Source organism: Emydura macquarii, unplaced genomic scaffold (assembly GCF_026122565.2).
Source record: "Emydura macquarii macquarii isolate MOO-44397 ecotype Brisbane River unplaced genomic scaffold, CSIRO-AGI_Emac_v2 contig_3348, whole genome shotgun sequence".
Classification (NCBI taxonomy): domain Eukaryota; kingdom Metazoa; phylum Chordata; order Testudines; family Chelidae; genus Emydura; species Emydura macquarii.
The window spans coordinates 2,360,691-2,386,011 of NW_027133485.1; the positions used below are offsets into that span (position 1 = coordinate 2,360,691).

General features: G+C 44.9%; 1 protein-coding gene across 4 annotated transcripts in view; it reads left to right on the forward strand.

The window, feature by feature from the left end:
* Window positions 1-25,321, forward strand: part of STK40 (serine/threonine kinase 40) — a 39,356-nt gene that overhangs the window by 8,804 nt on the left and 5,231 nt on the right. For all 4 annotated transcript variants that reach the window (XM_067533775.1, XM_067533776.1, XM_067533773.1 and 1 more), the window contains 8 exons: window positions 4,526-4,641; window positions 6,704-6,823; window positions 7,891-7,976; window positions 8,543-8,686; window positions 9,813-10,040; window positions 11,259-11,311; window positions 19,100-19,215; window positions 25,102-25,246. In XM_067533775.1, coding sequence (XP_067389876.1) covers window positions 4,620-4,641; window positions 6,704-6,823; window positions 7,891-7,976; window positions 8,543-8,686; window positions 9,813-10,040; window positions 11,259-11,311; window positions 19,100-19,215; window positions 25,102-25,246 — 914 coding nt within the window. In that variant the 5' untranslated portion in view covers window positions 4,526-4,619. The remainder of the gene's footprint in view (window positions 1-4,525; window positions 4,642-6,703; window positions 6,824-7,890; window positions 7,977-8,542; window positions 8,687-9,812; window positions 10,041-11,258; window positions 11,312-19,099; window positions 19,216-25,101; window positions 25,247-25,321) is intronic.

Sequence of the window (25,321 nt, forward strand, 5' to 3'; positions counted from 1 at the left end):
CTCCCTTGCAGTGTGTGGAAGAGATCAATAATCCATTAATATTGCTGGGAGAGGGGGGGCTTTGAGCTTCTCCTAGCAGCATAGCAGCCAGAGTGATGTTGAGCAATTTAATTTTTTGGGGGGTGGGGGGTGTTTCCACTGGCGTCTCTTTCTTTCTATGTCTTTAGCTGATGTTTCGGTTTGATGACAAATTGTAGCCGCCAGGAGTCTCTGGGGAAAAATGATTCATTTGTCCTGTGCGCATGTTTAAATTAGCAGTCTGGGAACTGCACTCATAACTCTGTTTGCCTATCTTGTTTTGCCTGCAGTGTTTCCATCTTAGAAACAATACAAAGGCACTTCAGTGATCACTTCAGTAAAGCGAAACATACCAGTGTGAGAATGTTCGCCAGTTCACTTAGAATTGTTTCTTGACGTATCCTGGTTTCTGGAGGCTGCTACTTGCTGCGAGTAAAGCAGGGGTCCTCAAAAGGGGGGTCACAACCCTTCAGGGGGTCGCGAGCTGTTAGAGCCCTGGCATGCATGGGGGCTGGCTGTCAGCAATGCACATGGCTGGCACCCGAGCCCTTCAGAGCGGGGTGGTCAAAGAGCCGCTGGACGGGTGCTCGGCTCTGCCCCCAGGAGCAGCACAGAAGTAAGAGTGGCATGGTATTGCGGGGGGGTCATCACTTTTTTGGGGAGGTTGTCACAGCCTGAAATATTTTCAAAGGGGGTCCCAGCAAAAAAAGTTTGAGAACCCTAACTCCCTGTTCAGCTCTTGGATGTGTTAGGAGGCATGCAAGATGAGATCCACAATTTGTGTTTGGGATACAAAACGCAAGACAAAAGAAGCAACTTTATCTGGAATCCTCAGTTCTAAACCCAGCGTGAGCGGCTGCACAGAGTGAGAAGCAGCCCTGTGGTAGCTGCTGCATCCAAACTCTGGGTCCAAAATAAGACTGGCAGTTTTTGCTGCCTGCCTTGTAACCTTTACATTCCAGCAAATCCCTTTATCTTTGTCCTGGATCAGCCAATCTTTCTGCTTTGGCAGCTGACTTGAGGCATTTAGAAGTTAGGCCAATGCAGAGCTTCCTAGGAAGGTGACTTGCGGGGTCTCGGCTCTCCTATGGGGAGAGAGCTCTGCTGGGCCATCCCAGTGTCTCCCACCAGGGTGCTGTCCCTACAGCAGAATATTCCCAGGCGGCTTTTGAAGAATTCTGAAGTGATGGGCTCCCATTTTGGTGCTCAGGGTAGTCAATTAGGGCTGAATCCTGTAATATTAAAATGGATCTCTGTAGGCTCCTGAGCGTGAGAATGAGTCCTAGCTGTAAAGTCCTGTTTCAGGCTGTCTGCAGACATCATTGCATAAGTTCACATGTGGTTATTTCTTTACCATCATCATAAGGCTAAAGACTTCCATTTTTTTTAAAAACAGGTGTAGATTTTAGAGCATGATTATGTAGCAACAGGGGACAGCCTGCTGCTGTTTTGCCCAGATCAGTGGTGGTAAAACCACAACCAAAAGGAAATCGGAGTTTGGGACATGAATTTGAACTTTGCAGGAACTGTGACACTTCCTCTTTATCTCTGGCATCCCCTCCAGCCGATGTAGGAGTAGTATTGATGGGCGGGGGGGAGTCCATTGGCGCCTACCGTCAGCCTTCCTTGTCTGGAAGGAAGCTGTGATTGTTTGCAGGGAGGCTGAGGATGCTGTGAGGCCCTTTGGGAGGGGTGGAACTGCAGATGCTCTTACTGTCTGCGATGCTTGCAGAACCAGATTCCCATTTCCTTCATTGCCCTCTGTGCTCACAAGAACTGAGCGTAAAGGCGAAGTGTAGGATTAGCGTGAGTGCTCCCAAACACACAGTCTCTGGGGTCTTATTTTAGGCCTACTGGTTTTGACGGTGTCCCTTTTAAATGTGGCTTAACACTTAGATCTTTTCAGAATATAATTAAATTGTTAGCATCTGAGCTGGCAGCCTGTAGACCAGGTTTCAGTGTGATTCATAGATTTCAAGGCCAGAAAGGGCCATTTTGATCTAGTCGGAGCTGTATAGCACTACCAAATTAATTCCCAGAGCGGATCTTTTAGAAAAACATCTAGTCTTGAGTTTAAAATTGCAGTGATGGAGAATCCACCACGACCCTTGGTAAATGGTTCCAATGGTTAATTATCCTCACTCACTTAAAAATGCATGCCTTATTTCCGGTCACATCCAGCCATGAGATTGTGCTATCCCTTTCTCTGCTAGATTGAAGAGCCCCTTATCAAATATTTGATACAAGTGCTTCCCATGGAGAGCCTCCCTGAAATGAGCTTTATGATGGCAGTACTCAGGGGTAGGACAAAACAATAGAAGCACTAGCCGATCTGCATGTTCTGTACACCTGCTGACTTGCTAGTGGGAGGGGAATCTCCTGCATTGCAGTTTCTCAGGGCTATGAAGATGATGCAATCTGTACAGGACAGCTTCAAGTAAAGGCAGCACAGTTGCATTTCTGTTTAAAAGACCTCAATAGATTCATCCCCTAGATCCTATCTTTCAAAGTAATGTATTGTTGTAGGTGAAACAAAGTCGCGTCTCTGTGGGCATTCCCCAGTTACCAAGAAGGAAGCTGCACAGTGAAACCTGTGGCCTTTTGACCACTTTCCTTGCTTTAATCAGGGTTATGCAATGTCAGTAAATACAGAAAAGGGAACAATCCTCCTGGTATTTGAAAGCAGCTGGCTTTGACTTTCTTCCCTTTGGTTCTGGGACTTTTTCTATCTTGGGTTCAACTTGTGTTCCATTGTTTAAAAGAGCTTCACCATGAAATTCTCTGTCAGAACATGATTGAAAAGTAGTTTCAGTGCTGTCCTTGCACCTGAGTCTCCCAGTCAGTTTTTGTGGCTTTACAATTACATTTTCCTATTTATTCTCTTCCCTGTTGCTGTGTGAGACCCCCAGACTAAAGAGGAGAAATGCACTATGGAGGGGGAAACAGTGAAACTGGCTAGACAGAAAGTGTAGTCAGATGCACAGAGTGAAAAACAGGATTTTCTTTAATCGTTCAGTCCTAGCCATTTTAGACATTGCTTGTGACAATAGTAGGTAACAGTTTGCTGCCAGGAGTGTAATATTTAAGTCAATGTCTCTTTAACAAGGCAGGAATGAGAGCTCCTCCCACTGTGCTAAACTCATAGTGAAAATGCTATCTAGCCCATATCTGCAGATTTGTGAATTTGCTGCCTTTGCACTGCTACAGCCCAAGTCTGTGTGACTGAGGCTGTGTATACAGCTCCGCTGCTGGAGTGTAGATGCTTGCTTCAGTGAAGGAAGGGGATTTTCCACCGCTGTCACATGCCCACCCTCTTCGAGAGGCAGCAGCTAAGTCGATGGAAGAATTCTTCCATCGACCTAGCAGTGTCTACACTGGGGCTTAGGTCAGTTTAACTACGGCTCTCAGGGGTGTAAGTTTTTCATGCCGCTGAGTGACGTAGCTAGGTTTTTAGGTATAAATCAGGCCTTAGACAAACAAATGTCCATTGTGGTCTTAGCTCCTGATGCTAAGTTCTTTGGCATTGTAAAACAAAATATTAAAAATTAAAGATGACCTTCAAAGTATAATGCTATCTGGCCTTTTAAACAGGTCCCAGTAACAGGATATATTGCAACTTTACTGCTTATCTGGCCTCGGAGGAGCTTGATTTTTGTTGTGTTCCAAATATGTTCACATACACATTTATTTCAGTTCAACTGCAGCTTCTTATTTAAACAAGTACAAGTGGATTAAAAACCTTCTGGGGTTTAGTAAAGCTGTAACAGATACAAATTGTATTATACAATATTTAAACCTCAAATGTTTTTAATAATCTGTTGGCTTTTAATACACTAACTGCCTGACTAAATCCTAATGGCATCCCTTATTTGAGCATGACTTTGAGGTGTGACCAGATTAACTCTTAAATTATATTGAATTTTAGTGTCACTGGTTTGCTCGGCCCTTTTAAAGAGAAACCTTTGTGCAATCAGGATTCAATAAGAACTCAGTGCATCAAACTTTGTCCTTGGCAGAAACTGCCTGAAGTGCAAACTTTGTGCATATTAACCCTTTCATAGCAATACAAAAATTAGTTCCCAATACAGAAGAATTCATTTCCTTCTCTACTTCCCTGAAAGTGGTAGCCTTATTAGTTTTTATTTAGGTAAAAACTCAACAGTTACGCATCCTTTAAAACCCTTCAGTAAAGGCTTTTTCCACCGAACATTAAGATAAATTTTAATGAGCTCTAAATGCAAAATATCAGTAGAAAGATCCTTGAGGCTAGCACTTGCCTTCCCTTTGTACAGTACCGTGCATGCATGTAACTCCCCAGTAACAGAGCGTCAGTTGCTCTTCTCGCTCTTGTCCACAAGCAGAAGCTCAGAGAGCAATCTAGCGGCTAGTCTGAGACAGACAAACACAGATGTTGCAAATTGCAGATGTTTTGGTGCCTACCACATTGTCCTGATCAAAAATAATCCCCAAACCACAGGATCAAGTGCATCTCATTTTATATTTACAGAGTCCCCGACCTTTCAGCCATCCAGCCTTCTCCAGGGTGGGGCCTGCTGTCTCCTCAGACACTGGAAAACCTAGTTTGGAAGAAGACTAAAGATATGGCTGATGCTGAACTACAACGTGAGTCCTCCGATTCTTTTGTTTATGATAATGCCACATGCCCTAGTGAGTCCTACTGAGCCCAGATTGCACAGCCCCATTGTTGCAGCGTACGTGTTAGCTGGGGGTTTCCTTGGTGACATTTTGTGCGTACATATTTCCTTCTAGGGTGATTAAATTGCAAGGAATTGAGTGACTTCAGCATGGTCTAGTAAGTCAACAGAACTAAGACCATTATGGCATCCAGACCTTTGTTTTAACCACTAAACTACATGGGCACCATAACTGAAATTAACTGAATTAAGTTAATACTTATATATTTGGTTTTGCCTTCAAATATAACTGGGGAATCTAAACCTGCAGATTAATTTCGTAGAAACATCCCACCTCTACTGCTACCTACTATACAATGTCTTGCTGTGCTGGGCACAGTGCTAAGTGCTTTTTTGTACATTGACGCAGTGCTGGCATGTTGAGTCAGCAGTCAGTGAAAAGTTCATGTCACCAGAGGTGTGATCTTCCCACTCTACCCAGCCTGGGCTGGAGGGGGATGAGTGGGAGGGGTTTATCAGTCTGTCACCTTTTAAAACATCGGTGCTGTTAAACATGTACTCAAAACACTCTTCCCCTGCCCAAGAGTCATTGAAACTGACTGGGGTAGGGGAGTCTGAGGAAGGGGAGATAGGAAAAGGTTAGAATGAATACAGTTATTCAGTGTGGAGTTGAGGCGCCAGGGAAGGGGCTGTGGTGACAAGGGGAACTCTGCAGACTGGTGCTTGCTCCAGTGACTGCTACTGGAGGCTGGATTAAGACGTGCACTATCAGTGAACCCATTGAGCGCAGAATATAGCAGCTGCAGTATTTGCATAGCCAGCATTCTCTTGCCACTGAACTGAAGTAAGACTGGACCTTATAGAGAGAGATGTGATGTGACCAGTCTGAGACTTGGATTAACCCGGACCTTTAGATGTTGGGTCTGAACGGCTACTTCAGTAAACTTTCTGTAGGGCTCTGCGGAGCAGAGGGCTGCCTCATTTTAGAAGAGCCCAGAACATCTCTGCAATACTTGAATAAGGAGAATGTAACAGACTTCATAGCCTCGTCCACAGCAGTGTAGAGTGACCCATTCCTTCAGTCTGTCTATGTAATGCTGTTCTCTGCATATTTGGATGCAAGAGACTCTCCTGTGATGGAAGGGAGTATTTTCCTGGAGGGTGGGAGTATGGGAGTGCTCACATCCAGGTTTTTTCACAAAGAATTTGTCTACTAGAAAATATCTATTGAGAGCTGGTGGCAGTGGGATTTTTCTTAGACAAATGCAAAACAGAGCTTCCTAGACATGGAAATGCAAGAGAGGCAGTGATTTTTATGTGGCAAACTAAAAGTGCCTGAATTTGACTTAGTCCAGCTGGATGAACATGGTGAAGGGATAAAGGCGCATAGATTAAGCCATTGGATAAACACTGACAAAGAGAGGGGGATTTTAGTTTACTCTAACGTGTGTGTGTGTGTGTGTGTGTGTGTGTGTGTGTGTGTGTGTGTGTGTGTGTGTGTGTGTTGTGTGTGTGTTATCATTTACAAATAAATTGTTAAAGTTGAATTAACCAATAATCCCAAAAGTAACTCGTAGAGATGTGTGCTGCTTTCGTGCACCCGCCTTCCCTCCCCAGTGCTCTGTCCCAGGGAATGCTGAAAAGTACTGATTCAGCCTCATGATCATGGACTGACTTCAGAATTGTATGGGCATTTTGAGGAGGAACAGAGGCAGTTTCTTGTCGAATGTATAGAATTCTCCAATAAAACACGTCTTAATTATTTTGATTCCTCCCCACTCCATGTGTCAAATAACTGATCTTCTAGGAACATTACACTCTAATGAAGCTGCCTTGTACCTTTAGCCCCCAATTAAGCCACTAGCAAATGAGCTACAGCTTTTTTGTTAGTAGGAACTGCCTTCTACTGCACAAATAGGTGGAGGTGCCATGCATCTCATTAAATAAAAGGTTTCCAGCACAAGATAGAGTTTAACGTAAGGAAAAGAGCTCAGTTACTCACAGAAGTGTGATCTTCCCTGTCTTTCAAGAGCTGAGAATGAAGAGGCGAGCATCAGACAGAGGAGCTGGGGAAACATCTGCTAAGGCAAAGGCTCTTTGTACTGGGATTTCTGGAAATAATGCCAAGAGAGCGGGCCCTTTCATCCTCGGTAAGCAGACAGGGTTTTCTTCATCTCTTGTGCTGTGTGAGGTGGAATGTGAATGGTTGCAAAGCATAAGGAAAACAGATTCAATAAAATGAGACAAAGCAGAATTGTAATCTAGGTCCTTGTGCCTGAGCAAAATTCACTTCATCTGATGTTAACGAAGCAGCAATCCTTGGAGCTCCTGTAACTGGAAAATTAACGGTGCTTGTAATGCATGTTTAGCAGGACAGGCGTAGCCATTAGGGGCACAGCTGTGAACCCTTGCTTTTATTTATTTTGGATCTGAATATTTAAATTATATCCAAAGGCAGACCTTCTTCTTGAGGGTGATGTCTGGTAAGTCGGGTTCTCCTCAGGAGCCCTGCAATGCATGTTTGACCCCACTTGACTCTGAATCTGCTGGTAAGTTAGAATGCACACAGTTTATTAAAGTAAAACAGTGGCTGCTCTCTCCTTGGCATCTGTTCTGGAGGTCCACTCCCCACCCTCACTACCTCTCGGATGTCACTTGAATGATGTCTAATTCTTAAAGCTATTTTGCATAACCTCAAGATCCCTGTGAAGTCCTTTGTATAAAACCTATCAGATAATCTTTCATTAAAAATGGATTAATTAAAATGGGAAATCAAAACAGTGAGTTATTCTGGTGCATTCAATAAACTGTTAAACTGAGCAGCCCCTTTAGGCGGGCAGTTGGGTTCAGAGTTCCAGTAATCAGAATTTCCTGCCAAAGCTGCTGATGGTGAGTGTAAAGCTGTATGGTTTGGGCATGCAGAATTTTGTATTTCTATAAGGGACAGCTGTACAGTGTACAGTGTTTTGCCAAAGGTCTCTTCTGTGAACAAATGGACCATTGTCCAAGGAGGTTCAGAATCCAGCATCATTTATTGTTTTCATAAGAACAATACAATTTATGGGAAGAAACTGCACAGTGTGGATATTCATACTGTGCTGAAAAAGGAACTTGATTTAGACTTATGTAAACTCTGTGGCAGCTGAATATTGACATGACATTGAATTAGTCATAGCTTCTTAAAGGAAAACAAATCTGTTCTGCTTTGTGCTGGTAGGTCCACGTCTAGGTAACTCCCCAGTGCCAAGTATTGTTCAGTGTTTGGCAAGAAAGGATGGGACAGATGACTTCTATCAACTAAAGGTAAGCAAAGCACCTGGGGTGTGGATCCTCGGAGACTTTTTAACTTTTGCTCCTTCAGATGAACTGCCTGAATCTAGGGAGAATGCAACCGGCTTCTGAAGCCTTGTACACCCTAGGGAATGGCTGCTAAAACTTCCTGCCAGCAGTTCTGCTCCATTGGCGATAGCAGCACTGGTGCAAGTGTTTGCTCTCAAGCAAAGCCTCAGCCAGTGCTACTCTGAGCAGGTTTAAACAATCGTCCGTAAAACACCAGTGGCTTCCTGGAGCCCCCTCTGCAGTACTGCCACTAGGAGAACTGAGTTGCATGCTGGTCACAAAGGGGGAAACGATCAGGGTACTTGCAAATGGCAATGTGTGTGTTTCCTGTGAGCTCATCAAATTCATGCTGTATCATTCTGCACATATGTTAGATCAGACACTTTGTGGCAAGTACATAAATCTAGCTCTGGCATAATTCCATTCAGCTGTTAAATGCACAGGTGAATATGTTTTAAATGTAGCTAAGGATTTGGGCGGAGTTGGTTTTCCCTAAAGGAATAAGACTTTTTTCACCTTTTTCCCCAAAGATTCTTACCTTAGAGGAAAGGGGTGACAAAGGAATAGAAACCCAAGAGGAGCGACAGGGCAAGATGCTGCTGCACACGGAGTACTCTCTCCTTTCCCTTCTGCACAATCAGGATGGAGTGGTTCACCATCATGGGCTTTTTCAGGTACAGCCAGCCAGCTCACAGGCTCTCTGAGGACACTGACAACTGCAGTTTGCCTGAGTTGCTTCTCTATGTAATGCGCTACTCCCACTGACATTCTCATGCAGCGAGAATTACCAGCATGCAACCATGATTAGTCAATGCCTCTTAAAGCAAGTAAGTTTAGTGCAGAGGCTATTGCATGTTAAATGCTGATGAAATGAGGCTTGTGACATGTGATATATTAGATTATAAAATAGGATATGAGTCTTGATATGTGCACTTGTAAGCTTTTCTGCACTCCTTAACATTGAGAAGTAAACTGAAGTAAGTACAGGAAACATGAGTGGCAATCTGAAGAGGCTTTTCTAATATGATCCAGCTATATCAGTAGTACCTAGAATTGGTCCCCGCTCCAGCTGGAGGAAAATGGAAGTGCTCCATGCGCCTTGTTTCACGTTGGAGGATCAGTTTGTGCTAACAAGCACCTTTTTAGAATGTAATCTCTGCTTTCCAGTTTCTGTAATTGGGCTGTTGTTGAATTGGGAGAATCAGACAAGTTTCCAAGATGCTGTTTCACCATGTTAAAATAAATATGTAAATGTTCTAATTAGCAATTAACTATCCCTGAGTGAACCAGTTGCAGGGCTGTTAACACCTCCGAAACAATAAGTCATGTACTGAGCCTGGGACAGGCTGAGGAGAGAGTTGGTAGCTGTGTTCACTTGCTGGCTAGTGATGTTTGTGAACAGCCTGTTTCAGCTGAGGCTCTGTCTATACTGTAACAAAGCCAGAGGGCCTAGCTATATCAAACCTTGCTGTCCCATGTCTGGCTTCTGAACACACTGGCATTTTATGTGGGTTTGGTTGTGCTGAGTACCCATGCTCAGTGGGTGAATTCTCACTGTATCAGTTCTGTACTACTCAGGCCCGGAAATGCAAACTGAGCCCTCGGGTTACCAATCTTAAACCAAATGAGCCTGTCCCATGTATATCTCTTATCTGTGCTTTGCTTATTATTTTATTGTAACTATCTAAAAGACCATCTTATTCTCTAATGCTCTGTTCCTAAGTAATACATAGGTCCCCTGCATGTGCAAACCAGGCCATTTATTTAAACTCTGTTCCTTGCCTCCCTCTGCCACTGCAGGACCGAACTTGTGAAATCATAGAAGATCTGGAAACCAGCAGAATGGTCAGGAAGATGAAGAAGCGCATTTGCCTCGTTTTAGACTGTCTCTGTGCTCACGATTTCAGTGACAAGACAGCAGATTTAATCAACCTGCAGCATTACGTCATTAAAGAGAAGAGACTCAGCGAACGGGAGACTGTTGTTATATTCTACGATGTGGTACGAGTGGTGGAAGCATTACACAAGGTACAGTCTCCATGTAGCCTGTGTAGGTGTCTTGGGAGAGTTTCATCCCAAATTAGCATCCTGGACTTCATAAAATTTCATCCTATCAGCAACAGAAGGATTACAAAGGATGGATGTCTCAGCTCTCTTCCACTAACACAATCTTTTGCAAACATTAAGCTCTGCACAGGCGTTCATGTTCTGAGCTGTAGCAGAGCATCACCTCTCTCCTCAGCAGTGTATTGATGGTACAGCCGTGCTGGCCAAGGAGAGAGGGCAGTTGGATTAGATGCAAATCAGGTGAACAGCAGGACTATTAACCTGAAAAAAAGGCTTTCTGTGTTTGAGGCTGGTCAAATTGAGGAAACACTCCAAAGCATTTCCCCTGGAAGCAATATAAATCATACGTAAGATAAAAATTGATTTGGAGATAAAAACCCTGTGCTGCTAGTTTGAGATCAATGAACTGGAAATTACTGTGCTATAAAAATAGATTCCACTGAGGTTTCTGACTTGTTACACTATAAAAAGTGACATCCAGCCTCCCTTAGCAGAGCCTTGTCAGTGAGCTAATAAACACGCACACTCAGAAGAATTTCTCAGTTGAAAGGGGCACTGTCTTGGCTGGGCAACCTGCAGCTCAGACCTACCAGCTTCAAGCAGATGTGCAGTGCAGCAGGCCTGAGTTAGCAGGATGCTTACACTGTGGTTTTGAACGCTAGCAACAAGAATGGAGCAGATAGCGTAGTGCTAGAGCACAGGATACAGCCTCAGGGGAAAACTAACCCTTTAGATTTCATTGGGGTGTCACCAGACTCATAAGATGAAGGGGCCCTAGACATCTAACTGTTAAGGCTATTATTTGGATAGAGATACCTTCTTTACAGCTGTTGACTCCAACTGAAAAATACTAAACTGGGCCTCAGCAATATTCGCAGACTGTTCTGTTGCTATTTTGAATATAGATGAATCTGGCTGTATCTCTACCTAGTAGGCGTAACTGTCCAGGGACTGCTTGTGTGCTGGATAGCCCTTCTGTTTCCTTGGATCATACATCACAGCAACAAATCAAAGAATCAAGAACGTGAGCATTGCATCTATGTTCTTGTCGGAGGCTGATGCAATCTCTAAAGTAGAATTAGTGCTTTATATCTTGAGTGCTGGGGCTGGAACTGAACTCATTCTAAAGATGCTTGTGTTCATATGATATCTAAGTATAATATGGAATCTGTCTTACAGAAAAATATTGTGCACAGAGACTTGAAACTAGGAAACATGGTGCTAAACAAAAGGTAAGTCATTCCAACGGCTCCTTTTTGCATCTGCTTTCTGATGCTTCCTTAAGGGATTTTTTTTCTAGCGGACAGCTGCTTCATGGGTTCAGAGGTGTAGGTCATTAAGTTCACACAGGGCTGCTGTTCCAGAGATGGGGAGGGCAGGGGAACAGTTTTGATCTTTTATCTGTTTTCCTTTCCCTGCCAAAATTCTGTTCTTAACAGGTCCCCCAAAAGTGAGCAAAGCCCAACCAGTCTTGGGTCCCCCCCATGTACTTTCACTGCCCACACGAAGCTGTTCCCCTGTGGCTTAGAAGCCAGGCACTCAAACTCTCGGATTCTAGTCTCAGCTCTGCTACTGAGCAGTGCCTCGATTTACCCACCTGTATGACATGGATGACATTAATTGGCAGTGTTGAGATTTGATTGTCAAATGCTTTGAGATTTGTGGATGAAAATCCCCAGATAAGTACTGAGAATTACTCCTGTGCCCGGATATTGCTCGTGGCAGGTGCTCACAGAGCAGCTTTGCTTCTGGATTCCTTCTGAGTTTGGGAACTGTGGCAAACTGCATCTTTAACCCCTCCTGGTCCCTTCAAGTGCACGCCCCCGCAGGTTTTGTGCTGTTACCTCTCTGGATGGAATCACGCTATTCTCTCTCTGGGCTGCAGACCCCTTTGATCATCTGTGATTACCTCAGCAGGTCAAGTGCCTGCAGTTCTGTTCCCTCTGGAGGCAATGATCAAACAGCCACCTTAAAGCATAGTGCTTATTGAGAAAACATCTGAAAACAGTAACCACTCCATAGGCATGCATGTCTGTCTTCCTCAGAGTTCACCATTCCCTCTAGGCTGGGGAAGCTGCTCTGATACTCCCACAGCTATCACAGGACCACTCTTTGTTCCTACCAGGAACAGCACTTGGCAATTGACCCCACCTTCTCTCCTGAGAAGGGCTTCTTTAGTGTTCTTTAATTTCTTAGTTCCCAGCATTGACAGAAAGAGCTGAGTGTCACTTAAGCCTGGGACCTGAAAGTAGGCCATTGTTCTGTAATTGCCCCTTACCCTTGCCACAAGGTTGATTATTTGTAGCCAGCTATTTGTTGTTTTCCTGCTTGTTTTCCCCACAGCCCTCTTTTAAACTGAATCCATGCGTTCAGACGAGAGTAACCAGTCTACAATAATTTAATCTCTCTGACCACCTCACATACAGTGTTCCTAAATTTTCCCATTGCAGGTCCCTGTCCATCAGTTACATCTTGGTAGTGGTACAGCATAACAGTACAGTTTGTGGGAGGTGTGGGAGCAAAAATAGTCTAATTTGACTTTGTAACCAAATAAACAATCCAAAATACCCTAATTCTAGATGTTCTTGAGGCTGACATCTCCATTCTTAGCTGTTACATTGGAGGCTGTTCATACGCACAGCAGAATTATTGCAGATTAGTTTTCAGTTTCTAGTGTTAATTCCTCATACACGGCACAGCTTGAGCAAAGCTTAACTGACTGCTACATTCAAATGGATAATCAGCCTTCAGTACCAATTCTGAGGCTTCCTGAGCAAAATCAAAGAAAATCTCATCCTTAATGCCAAATAATTAAGGCTTATTGGAATGCTTTGTAGAAGGCAAGATAAAAACATTGAATGACCTATGGCCAGTGTTAAGATGAAGTCGAACTTGATGATCGTAATGTCTTTTCTGGCTTTAAAATCTGAAACTCTCTGAAAGAAAAAGCATACTGCAAGGACAGCATAACAATGCTGGTGATATTGCTGGCCTGTGCTATAGAGGTCAGAGTCTTCTGGCCTTAAACTCTGTCTCTAAACTGCTTTCTTTCTGCAGGCTGGAAAGTGGGTAGAAACTGGAGTGGGAAATGATGCTTATCTCGGTAGGACCTTGAAGAGAGACGGGAACAGATGCTGGCTTTATCTGTATGCTAGTAGTTATGGTCTATTTGGGGGAGGAGGGGTTGCTAGTAAAGACAAAATGCACGTTAGTATAGAAAAGACATGATGGTGTGACATGTCTGAAGTGCCTAGGTTTTTGTGGGGGCTGGGATGTTTCAGTGTTAAGCAGTACTTCTCCTGGGATTATTCATGTTGTATATAGCTCAGATCAAATTAACTTTATAAGAGCCACTCATAATTATAGATGAGTACAATTCTAGGCTATAGGAGGATATAAAAACATTGCATTAATGCAAGATCCCCCTTAAAGAGCATTTTTACAGTCAGTTTTACATTTACTTTGCAAACTTTCATTGTTTTATGTACAGAGCTGCTGACACCAAATTCCACCTTGGTCTGGAAATCCACCTTTATTGCCTGTTACCTCATCACTAGTAACAAACATTCTGTAGTTGAGGCTTATCCGACGGTTTGGATGCACAAGGCAGACTAGAACCCTGTTGGTTCTGCAGGGCTAATGGGAGTAAAATCATGGTCAGTAAAGTGAGGTCAGACCCCAAGATGTGTAGGAAGCGAGACATGCTAGCAAGCTGTAAATTAGTCCCGTATTTACATAGTCTCATTTCTCATCAGCACCACCCTCTGTATTCAGGCCATGGTCCTTCTGAGTGGTATTCAACCAATTCTGCTCTGACTAAAATGACTCTTCTCTCTCCCCAAGTTGTATTTGACATTAGACACCTGCTTGCCGCTTCTCATTTTTTCCTTTCAGGATGGCTGTTCCTAGAGCCTGTTGCCTTATGACAGGACCTGCTTTCATTCTGTTGTCTCACTGACTCTCTTTTCAGCTTCAGTTGTATTTTACTGCTTCCTTTTTCACAACTGGTTTGAAGTTGCTTTAACTCTTGGGACCTGATTTTTGCCCTCAGTTGCACATGAGCTGTCCCATTGAAAATAATAGGATTGGGTGGGTGTAAAGAAGGCAGAATGGGGCCCTTGTTTTTGTGATGTGAGCCAGGAGTTAATTTACTTCTGATAACTTGTTTCACTTAGGCTTTCAATTTCTCTTCCACTGGCCAAAGAGCAGAATCTCCTGTTTCGGGGCCATTGTGTGCCCTTAACTATGCATGCATAGCTTGCACTGACTCAAGTGGGGACGGTGTGCATACCTCAGAGGGCAGGATCTGGCCCTTAAGTTATGTTTGGAAAATGAAAATGGGGCTGCCCAGCCTGAAATATCTGAGCACCCAGGTACATTTCCCCCTTCTCTGGAGAAATCAAACTCTCATGTTCCAGAGGGGTTGGCACAGCTTCTCTTCTTTTTTTTAAAGGTGGGAGGTACAAACCAAGTTCCTAGAAAAGGAAAAAACAGAGCATTGGCCAAAAGAGACATAACTGAAGCGTGACTAATTCAAGGCAAACGGTGCTGACGCAAATTTACTTTACTTGTCTCTCCCTGTCCTGTTAGAATGGGGTTGACTCTCTGGAGGGAATAAAGCCATCATTTCTCTGCAGTTAAACTGTAGGAGCTGGTCACCAGTGACTCAGTAATCAAATAAAGTTTAAAGTCTGCCAAAAAAAATAAGTGGAGGATCTTTTGAGTTCGTGTTTTCTGACACTTGTTCAAGACTGAACTTAATTGAGTAACGGATGGCCCAGTGTTCTGAATGCTGAAATCCTATAGTATTATTTAAAGCAGAATGTTGCTTTAACCTGACATACAGTCAGCCTTGTTGGCCTTCCTTTAGTTTATTCATTTCTCCCAAAAATCTAGTCTTGTCTTAATAGGGCAAACTTAGCTGGTGATTTCTCAGGCCTTTTAAACATAGTGAAAATAAACTTTGCACTTTGAGAGAAGTTAGCCATGCTAATGTGTGCTCAGTCATCCCAAAGAAACTGAATCACACATTCTTAGTAGCAAACCCTAGGATTTCCCTTTGTGCATAAGTGTTAGGCTGTTCATTCCAAAACATAAATTGACTTGGAGAAACATTTGTATTCTTTCTACTCTTAATCTTTCTCACCATTTTTAACCATGCGTGTCCTCCCAGAACATGAGCTCGATTACTTCATTAAACTGATTAATTCAGGCCTGTGTTTAAATTCACATGTTTAAAGTAAAATGGCCATCTAAATAGTAAAGTGGGAACTCTTACACTGATGTGAATTTCGCTGTAATTTTAGAGTTCAAGATTTTAGTGACAATGTTTTAAAATAGCTTAATAACAATCACAACTTTCACCAACATTGGCAAGGTGCCGCACTATTGTGTTTCCACTTGATTCAGATTACACTGCTGTTTCTATTCCACTTCTCTTCGCTTGTTACTAGTGGCAGCCCCTTCATACAGTCATTCATCTCCATAGTCTATATCATGGTGAGCATACAAGCTGTCGAGTGTCTCAGACACTCACTCGTATCCAAACTTTGCCAAGGAAATGGGCATTTATTGTGCGGCTCACTTCACTGAGCATCCGTTCTGCATGTGCTTATGTCAGTCTTGTGAAGACTGTTCAAAGTATTTTGTGAAATGAACCTTACGTTGCTTTGCTGCAGCATTGTCCCTCTCTTGCCTCCAACTTCTGTGTGCGGAATGTTCTTCCGGGAGCTTCATGTGTGTTTGGCCATCCAGGTCTCCTGCGTCACCCCTTGGAGTGACTTTCCAGAGGTGCACAGATTATGGCCTTTATCCAGCTTCAGGTTTCTGAGGTTCTGATGTGGGCTGGAAATAGTGGTCACGTTCTCAGTAGTCCACACTGGGGCTTTGGGGGCCTGTGTAGTGTGATACTGAACCTCTGACTATTAGATGGAAACTCTTTATCAAGCAGTTTCGTGCTGCACTTGCACATTTCTTCTACCATTGTACCTTGCGCCAGAGGCGAAAAGTGCACATTTCTTAACCATCTCTCCCTGCAGCTGGTCTGATTCACTGGAGGGTGATTTGGGGCTATCTGGTTTTCTTGCATTACACAATCTCCAATGCCTTGTTCCATTCAAGGCTCTCATTTGTAGCTCTCAGATTGGGAGTATGGCGGGCTTAGCTTCCATGAAGCTCCAGTTCTAGACTGCAGAAATCCACTTCATTGTAATCTATTTCTAAACCAGCTAGGAATAGTGTGGATTTCTTAGTTTCCACCTAAAAGGTAAGTGGTGGTATTCCAGTGGCTATTTGCTATTAGAATATTAACACTTTTCTTTACTAATGCCTTAGAGAGTTAGTGATTGCTAGAAACAATTGCGTGAGGACTTAGAGTGAGAAGTGTACACTTGAGAATGGAAATAGGACTGAAAGTCAGCCTTAAGTCTCCTTTCTCTGATAGAGATTGTGGCTTTCAGTTACTAAAAGAAGGGTGCCCGAGCTCTTTTGAATTCAGGGCATCCAGCCGCATGAGAAGCACAACCGCGGCTCACCTCCTGAGCAGCATCCCCAGGTGTGCTCAAACCCTCATCTTTTTGTTGAGTCGAACCCATTGACCGGGTGTGCCCCAGAGACACTTAATGGCTGCACACCCTTTGGAGGGGAAGCTCCCACCAACAGGGGCAAAGGTGTGACAACAGGAACCCAGGGGGATTTGAACACACAACCTTCTGGAGTCCGAGATATGCTACCATTGAGCCACCAGGTCGGCTCTGAGTTCCTTTGAGATAGGCAGTTTAATCCCTTAACCTGTCTTTGAGTCTGCCCTGGGGTGAAGGCAAAAGCCATGTGATTGTATGGCTTTGATAAAGCAGTCTATGAAACCTACAAGAGAAAAATCCAGTTTTTCATTTAGAACTAAATTCTTCTGTGTCAAGCAGCCTTGTTCAGGTGACTAGGCTCCCCTCACACTAAACGAGCTCTCCGCTCTATAGTCCAATTACCAGCAACATATTAAATGTCGTCTCGATCATCAGAATACTATTGTAATAGCTGATAACACAATATTCACTGATCTCATAGCCTTTCCATCACGTTGTATTTCTTTGAGCTGGACATATTTTCCCTGTTCCCGTTAATTGAATCAATGTACATTTTAGTTTGATTATTGATTGAGTATACTAGTGTCCAGCATGTGCTAGTTGCTTTGTGAACAAATTGGAAGACCCTGTCCTTTCCCTAGAGAGTTTACAAGCTAAAGACACAAAGGGGGAGGCGTGGGAAAACTTGCAATGTAAAAGTGAGGGGTCAAGGCAGTGATAAGTGCACGTTCTTGTAGACTTTCCCTAATTTAAGCTACTGAGAGTTGCCCAGCCGGTTCCATCAGGAAGGTATTCTGCTGTGTCCTCTAGGATCAAGTTACAGTAGAGGCCACGGACTTTGCAGGGTGACCTTGGGAAGCCAATGAATTGATAGCATTGTCATCCTGCTGCTGCTTCTCTGGGCTAAACGCTTTTTTAGAAATCTTTAGGCTCAGGGTTTCAATCCAATCCCTTGTTTGTGATGAAGCTCTCTGGGGCTGCCCTGCAGTATCTTAGATTGTTGGCAGCAACTGAGAGGGGATTGATGATGGTTGGTTTTTGGTAGTCGGGGTGGTGTGGTCATAGAGGAGTTCTGGGAATCTAAAGTCAAGAGAGGTTAAAAGCAGAATCTCCAGAGACATGCTGTGGAAAGCTGGCAAGTCCCAAGCTCTGCTAGCAATGTGAAAGGCTCCGTGTTTAACACGCAGTAAGATGTTCAAGGTTGCCTGCCTTTAGTCAGTCTGAAATCTGACCTGATGTGTGCATGTGGAATCCAACTGCTGCACTTGCTACTTTGGGGGAGGCCTGTGCTAACCAGAGGTGTTCATGAAGGATCTATTTCCCAGGTGACAATGGCTGCAGTATTTTCATTAGCCCAGGAACGTGATGTGCGGGGTTTGGACTTCATAAAGCGACAGGCAGCCAACCTCACTGCTGCAGCCAACAGAGAAATGGGTTTCTACAACAGGCGCATCTGCCACAGAGAACATTTCTCATCAGCCCAAATCACTGGCCCGCTCCACAACAATCTGCTCAAAAGCTTCAGCCACCCTTCTCAATCACTCACATAAATCTTGTTTTTTTAAAAATAATGGGGAAACTTTTCATTGCCAACCCACACTTGATTTTGTTTGACTCTTCTGTTGGATGCATTGTTAATATTTCATGGATAACCTTGACTGACTTAAACCACGCCCACCAGCCCGACATTGCTACTTTTCAGTGGTATAATATTATCTTCTAGATAATGGTTCTGGCCTCTATCCTTTGAGTTTTGTTAATATTGTTAGATTGTTCATGTGACTATTGCAAGCTTAACATGGAGGTAATTCATTTCATAATGAGCTTACTTTCCCCTGAAAGAATCTCTTAACTCTAATCAGGAAATCTTGTAAAAATGAGGGTATTTTAATGTGAAAAATGCATATAGTAAAGTTCTTATGCCCTTTACCTAGAAACACTCGCCCATAAAGAAGTCCCTGTAGCTATTGATTAAGCTTTGTCTGAACTCTGGGTACATTCATGGAAAGAGTATCTATGAAAATCTGGTAGTGTGCCAGAAAACTCCATTGCAGTGGAGTACTTGTTTGGAGATGGCTCCCTGGAATGATGGTTGGGGGAAAGGGGAGGGTCAACTTTTCCAATGAAAGCTGCCATTTCTTACTGCTGATAAGAAGTAGCAGAGATTTTAAAGCCCATCGCAGAGACACAGCTGGACACTGTGCCCCTTGCATATACAATGCCAGGTCATAATTTAGCATATTTGGACTCTCACTCCCCCCGAATGAGCTGGGTTTATGACCACAGCTGCCAGTGTAACGCTAGCCTTTACCTGATGGTGTGCAGGCTTCCTGAAAAGAAGTATAGATGTTTCTGCCTTAGTGATGATTCCCTTGAGTCACACTGTCTGACTCCCGGCCTGGCTCTTCATGCTCACTAATGCCTTGTAACCCTCCCCAGGACTCACCGAATAACCATAACTAACTTCTGTCTTGGAAAGCACCTAGTGAGCGAAGACGACCTGCTGAAGGATCAGCGAGGGAGCCCCGCCTACATCAGCCCAGACGTCCTCAGCGGTAAGCGATCCCCTTCCTTCCTCAGTGGGGTTCACAGGCCCTGTATCTGTAGTCAGCTTTGTGTTTGTATGCTGCTCTTGTTACTGGAAGAGATTTCTTCTAGTCTTGTTCTCAGATGTAACATGCTCCTAAGATCCTCTTACACCCTAATATTAGACCTCATCTGTTCTCCAATGGGAGGGAAGAAAGGTGAGGATAATTCGTGGATTCAGCTAGGCTGGAATAATGCTCTTATGCCAAAATCAGCAGGGCCATGTGGAGTTGGTCAGGATTCCTGACCAACTCCATGTGTAGTCAAGCCCTTGTGCTCTCATCTTAATTCTGCTCCACGAGGGATCTGTGCAGCTTACATGCCCCTCGGCCAAAACGGTGATGGCTGCACATCCCACACAAGAACCAGGGCTCCGCCAACGCTGACACCAGCCGAGTGTGGCACTCACCCCATGCTGTGCTGTTAGATGTTACACACCTTCCTTCTGCTTAGTCTCCAGGGGCTTCCCTGGTGGAAATTAAACATCCCATGGTCACCATATGCTGAGTAAGGGACACAGACAGCATCTGCTAATGTCCTGGCCTCTGAATCTGCAATAGCTAAGCAGTAGATGGTGGTGGTTTGACTAGGCAGCAACTGCATGACCAGTACCTAGTGGCCTGTGGCTTTAAAGTGTTTAGGGTACCTGGGGCATAGCAATGTGTCCGGCTGGAATCCCAAATCTGCTACTGCCTGGAGAGACGAATTTAGTGCTGTGATGTCAGTGTGGCTTCTGAAAGGCTTCCGAGTCAGCCCCGGCTGATTCAAGGCCTGGCTCAAGCTGGTGTTTGACAACTGCCTGGAGAGCTTGGCTCCTGCCTGTCCCTGCTAGGAAACCACCCTCCGTCTGTGGACCCATTGGACTCCCCTTAAAGAATCAATAAAAATGGCTTTTAATGTTCCCAGAGGCAACAAAATATGCAGACACAGGCTGCCCTCTCTGATGGTCCGTGTTCTGCCTATCGGCAAGCACCTCTCATCCTGTCTGCAAGGCTCCAGTCTCTTCTCCCTGGCTTCCTCCTGCCAGGGAGGAAGGCAGAGACAGATAGTGACTGGTGAGGTGGGACGTGGGGAGTTCTCTGGAATTTGCACTGCAGTGTCTGCTGCCCATGGGTTCCTCACTGTGTGTGTCTAGGCCCTGGTTGCTGGAAACCTCGGAGGCATTTGCTCTGCTTCAAGGCCCTGGCATCCTCTTTGGTGGTTGTGACTTCAAAGGTCGCTAGCACTGCAGCAAGCCAGCATGTGAGAAGTGAGCCCTTCGCTGCCTGGTCAGGTGTGCTGCAGGGGCATCGAGTGCCGTGGAGCTGGGCGCTGGAGTGTTTAACTAGCCGCAGCACTGCCTGGCTGCTGCTTGGGTCAGCTGGGGCGAGTATGGAGGTGGGGTGACAGGGAATGCAGGGAGGAGGAGTTGGGAATATGGGCTGTGGTTTTAATTTTGTTCCTGACCCTCTCCCCTCAGTGCCTGGTTCAGAGGAGCCCCATGAGCCTCCTGAAGGTGAAGCCCCATGGGTCCATGTTACCCAGGTTCTGTCCTAAGCCAGCAAACAGCCAGGGCCTCTGTGCAGAGAGAATCGCAGGCCAGAACTTGCTGAGAGCCCTGCAGGCCTGTTGTTAGTGCCAGAGCTGCAGGTCTCTCCTGCTCCTCTAGGTATCTGAGGTCTAGCGGCCAAGTGGGTGGGGTGAGCTCACCGGGCTGTGCGGAGCTCCCTGCTCCTGTCTCCAGCCCTCCTGCTTTGCCAAGCTGAGGCTTCTCCTCATGCATAGGCTGGGTTCTGCAGTAATCCAGCCTGGGCCCTGCCAGATCTTGTCACTCCTGGCTGCATAGTGCTACTGGGAGTAATTCTTGGTTCTTCTAAAAATCTCCCTTGTTGCCAGATTTGGGGGTGACAGATCTGTGGGCCCAGCCCTGCAAGGTTCTGTGACCCTAGAAGCTGAGGGTGCTAAGGGCCTTGCAGGATAGAGCCTTGTGTATTGGGACAGCCCATAGCTGCAGCGCTGATGACGGACCGTCCCAGTCCAAAGCTTTCTGTGGTTCTGGGATGCATCCCTCTGCTCTGAGCGCCTTCTGAGCCAGCCCTGTGAAGGGAAGAGTCTGTGTAACCCTGCCATGTCTGGCCTCTACCCACCTGGCAGACTCAGGCTGCAGCCCCGCAGCTCAGGAACCACTCAGTCCTTGGCCACAGTATCCTCTGAACCTGACAGCATACGATACCCAAGGGCATCAGATTTTCCTTGCAAACTCTGTTCGTTTAGTTTCTAAGAGACTATTCTTGGTGTGGTGGAGCCTCCCTCTGTCTGCATGTCTAATATTCCTGGGCGAGGGGAGCTAAGGAAGAAGCGATGATTACTCATTGTTGTAGGGCTCCTGAAGGAGGGCTCTCCTCTTGAGATGGGCTGAATTTTATGGCTGACAAATGTCACTTTGGCAGGCAAGGAGGAGGATGAGGTGCCTCTCCTTGAGCTGCACAAAGCAAAGAATAATCAGTACAAACACTGAATGCTGCAGCGGTGACTCACGGGTGACTCAGAGGAAGTCGTTCCCTTAATCCTGTGCTGTGGTACAGCAACAGGAGCTTAAAGTTCAACCCTCATGCAAGCTCTTATGTGCTTGCTTGGTGGTGTGAGTGCAGGGATTCCATCTAGCAGGTTCCAGAGTGCATTGAGGTTGCAATGGAGGGTTTCCAGAATGCTGTGGTGTGGGGGAGAGCTTCTCTGTGCTGTGCTCTTAATGTCAGACTGCAGCCACACTCTATTTCACATCTCACCTAAAGGCTGAGTCATGTCAGCTCAGTTGGGTGCATCTGAGCCATAGGCCAGGAGTCTGCACCTCCCCATGAATGTCGATGGGTCACATACAGCCAGGTGAGTGGAGCTGTCTGGTAATAGCCTTCCAACTGGTGCTGACCTCAGGTGGATGTTTTTCCAGGCTCTTTTCCAAGTCCCCCATGCTTCTCGTTGCCAGGAACTTTAGTCCTCAGTCGTTTTATTCTTGCCAACAATCAAATTCCTGTGTGCCTTATGAATCTGAATTGAGCAATACGCGCCCAAGGGCACTTCACCACCACTTACAGCTCCTGGTGTAGTAGACACGGATCTTCAGTGCATGGCAATGGGATGGGGAACAAGAGAGAGGCCCCCAGGGCATCCTCAGTGTGGATGTAGAGGAGACAGGACTTTAGAAGAACCCCAGACCCTAGGTGGGTTGCAAGGTACATTAGGTCTGGTCCCAGACAAAGGAAGGGCTGCATGAGTGCTACTAGAATTTGAACCTGCAATTCTGGAGAGCAGGATAAACCACATCCCAAAGTCCTGCATGGTGTCAGGTCATGATGTTGCCTGATTTCTGGGTGTTTAGTAATTTGAATGGGGTTATAGGCTTACCAGTTGATCTGATCAGAAGATAATGATGTTATAGTCCCGGTCTCAGGCTCCAGAAGAATTTTTACAGGGACCCCGGGGTGCATGACAGGAACGCTCACACTGATAACCGAATCTGTATAATTTTATAAGCTTTTATTAGGATAACGCAAAATGATAAACAAATGACTGATTAAAAGAAAATGAATAATCAAATGGATAATGGGTAGGAGTACAGTCTTATTCTAAAGACACGTGATATGTATATTTATGCGGTATGCTTTGGATTAATATACTCACACCCTTCCCTGATGACCTGGTTGAGAGAGATGTCCGGTTCCCCAACTCTTGAGTGGAGAGCTAGGCAGTGCTGGAGAGCTAAGAGCTACAAGGCTAAGACTACAAATAATACTAAGTATAATTTAAGAACAAAAGATTCTAACAAACACTAACTAAAAGAAGCTTAAAGAAGGAGTAGTTGGTGATCACACCCAAGTAACATGTGTGACCCGTCCATGCCTAGAAAATGCCAAAGTCAGGGCAGGCTGCAAAAGGAGATCAGATTCCCCCAATGCTGGTGGGTAACACTGAAGTCAGACTTCCCAACCAGCCACAAACAGTGCTTCTGATTCCCCACGCTGGTTATCAAGAAGCTAAAACAAAAATACACACAGCCCCCTTTACTGCATTTCAGTCTCCGGCTCCCAATCAGCCACCAGGTCCAGTAAAGAGAGCAGTTGTTTAAAACTCTATGCTCTTCACCAAAAAGGCTTTCCTGACCCCAAAGGGTCAGCCACAGTACTGGATCAATATAAGTTTGGATTTTACTCAAAATACCACGCTACCAGCCAATCCATTAGTAACTAAAACTAAAGGTTTATTATAAAAGGAAAGAAACAAACTATAAGAGAAATGTTAAAGGATCAAAGCAATCACATACATACAAATGATTGGAAAGCTTCAGTTGTAGATTAAGTGATCCAGAGGAATGAAGACTAAAATAGTTCATGTGCAGAGTTTATTCAAATTCTCCCATGAGAATTAGCAGGATGATTCCAGGCTGGTGCTGGGATCTCAGTCTTGTGATCCAAACTTTCCCTGACAAGCTTGGACAGATTTGAGATAAAAGGATCAGTCCTCTAGGGTCTTTTATAGATCAATGCATGCCGACCGATACTTTTCCGACAGCAGGTATCTCCTCGAACAATTAATAGATGATTACTGGGGACTCTGAAGTACCATCTCCCATGTCCTGAGCACACGGTAACTAGTTACATTAGCACAAGGTAATTGGCCATTTGTAACCATTCACAGGTATTTACTACTTAACTTCAAAGAGAAATACAACCAATAGTATTGTTCCATTCAAAGTTCTGTCTAAATGTTCATATGTTCCTTTTGAACTCTTAATCACTAGAACAGTGACAGACAGGAAAGCAGTTGATCTACATTGCTAACCTTTGACCAGAGATATGTAAATAACACCAAACAACTACCAACAATACACCTGCATGTCAAAGCTCTCCTCTACTTATAAGGAATGACCCTCACTACCATTGTATTTTTCTATAGTATATCTTGAAAGATCAGAGTTGGGCCATGCAACTTGCAAAGTTGCTTGGTTTTTTCAGGCCTAGCATCACAACATGGTTTGCCCCTTTTTATACCGTGAACAATATGTGTCCTCCTCGAAGTTCAAACTTGGATTCTTCACCCCCAAATTATTAGGGTACACTTATTCTACAGGCTGGCAGGTTCTTGTGTATTAATGACATATCCACATCCTTTCCAGATGGTTCGCTTATTTCACCTTTATTTCTGGTCCTTTCTGTGGGTTTTGTGGTGTACCTGTGAAGTTTACTTGGGGCATAAACTGAGGCAGCCCCCCTGTCTTGATGCCTCCTGACTTATCTAGGGTAAAGGTTATAATCATTAATGTCTTATCCTTTAACTCATCATTACTTATCTGGGCCAGAGGTCCTGAACATACGTATGCTAACTGCCTTAGCTTTCATACAGGATGTGGTCTGTCCGGTACCTTGCATTGCAGCTATAATACCTTCATGTGAATCTATGACTCTAGTATAATAAAACAACACTTCAATCTACAAGGAAAGGTACAGATGTACAAACAAGCAGGCTAGTCCTATAGGCTACAATGAGAATGTACACATTTAATGTAATCTCCAGATCCTGCGGTGAGTAACTTCCTCACAGACAGGGAAGGCTTCAGCTAGCGAACAGCTTGACTCTTTAAAACTTAACGTGCGTCCCGCCAAGAGGCGCTTGCACGCACACGCATGTGCTCTCCTAGCACGGACTCCTTTGAAAGGTGGCTGGCTGGCTCAGGATCCAAGCTGGTCTACTCATGCTGATCTAATGCCAAAAGAGGAACTTGCGTGGGAGACCGTTTCTGCGCTGTGCGCTGCGCCGCACTGAACGGGCGACACCAAGACCACAGCATCCTGTGACCTGCTTTTGTCCCTTCCTCTCTCCAGGTCGGCCATATCGTGGGAAACCCAGCGACATGTGGGCGCTGGGCGTGGTGCTCTTCACCATGCTGTATGGCCAGTTTCCCTTCTATGACAGCATACCTCAGGAGCTTTTCCGCAAAATCAAGGCTGCCGAGTACACCATCCCTGAGTGAGTGACCCAGCCCCCGGTGCGCCCAGCCCCTAGCACATGCGTCCTTAGTGCCCCGGGCACTCCGTGAGCGTA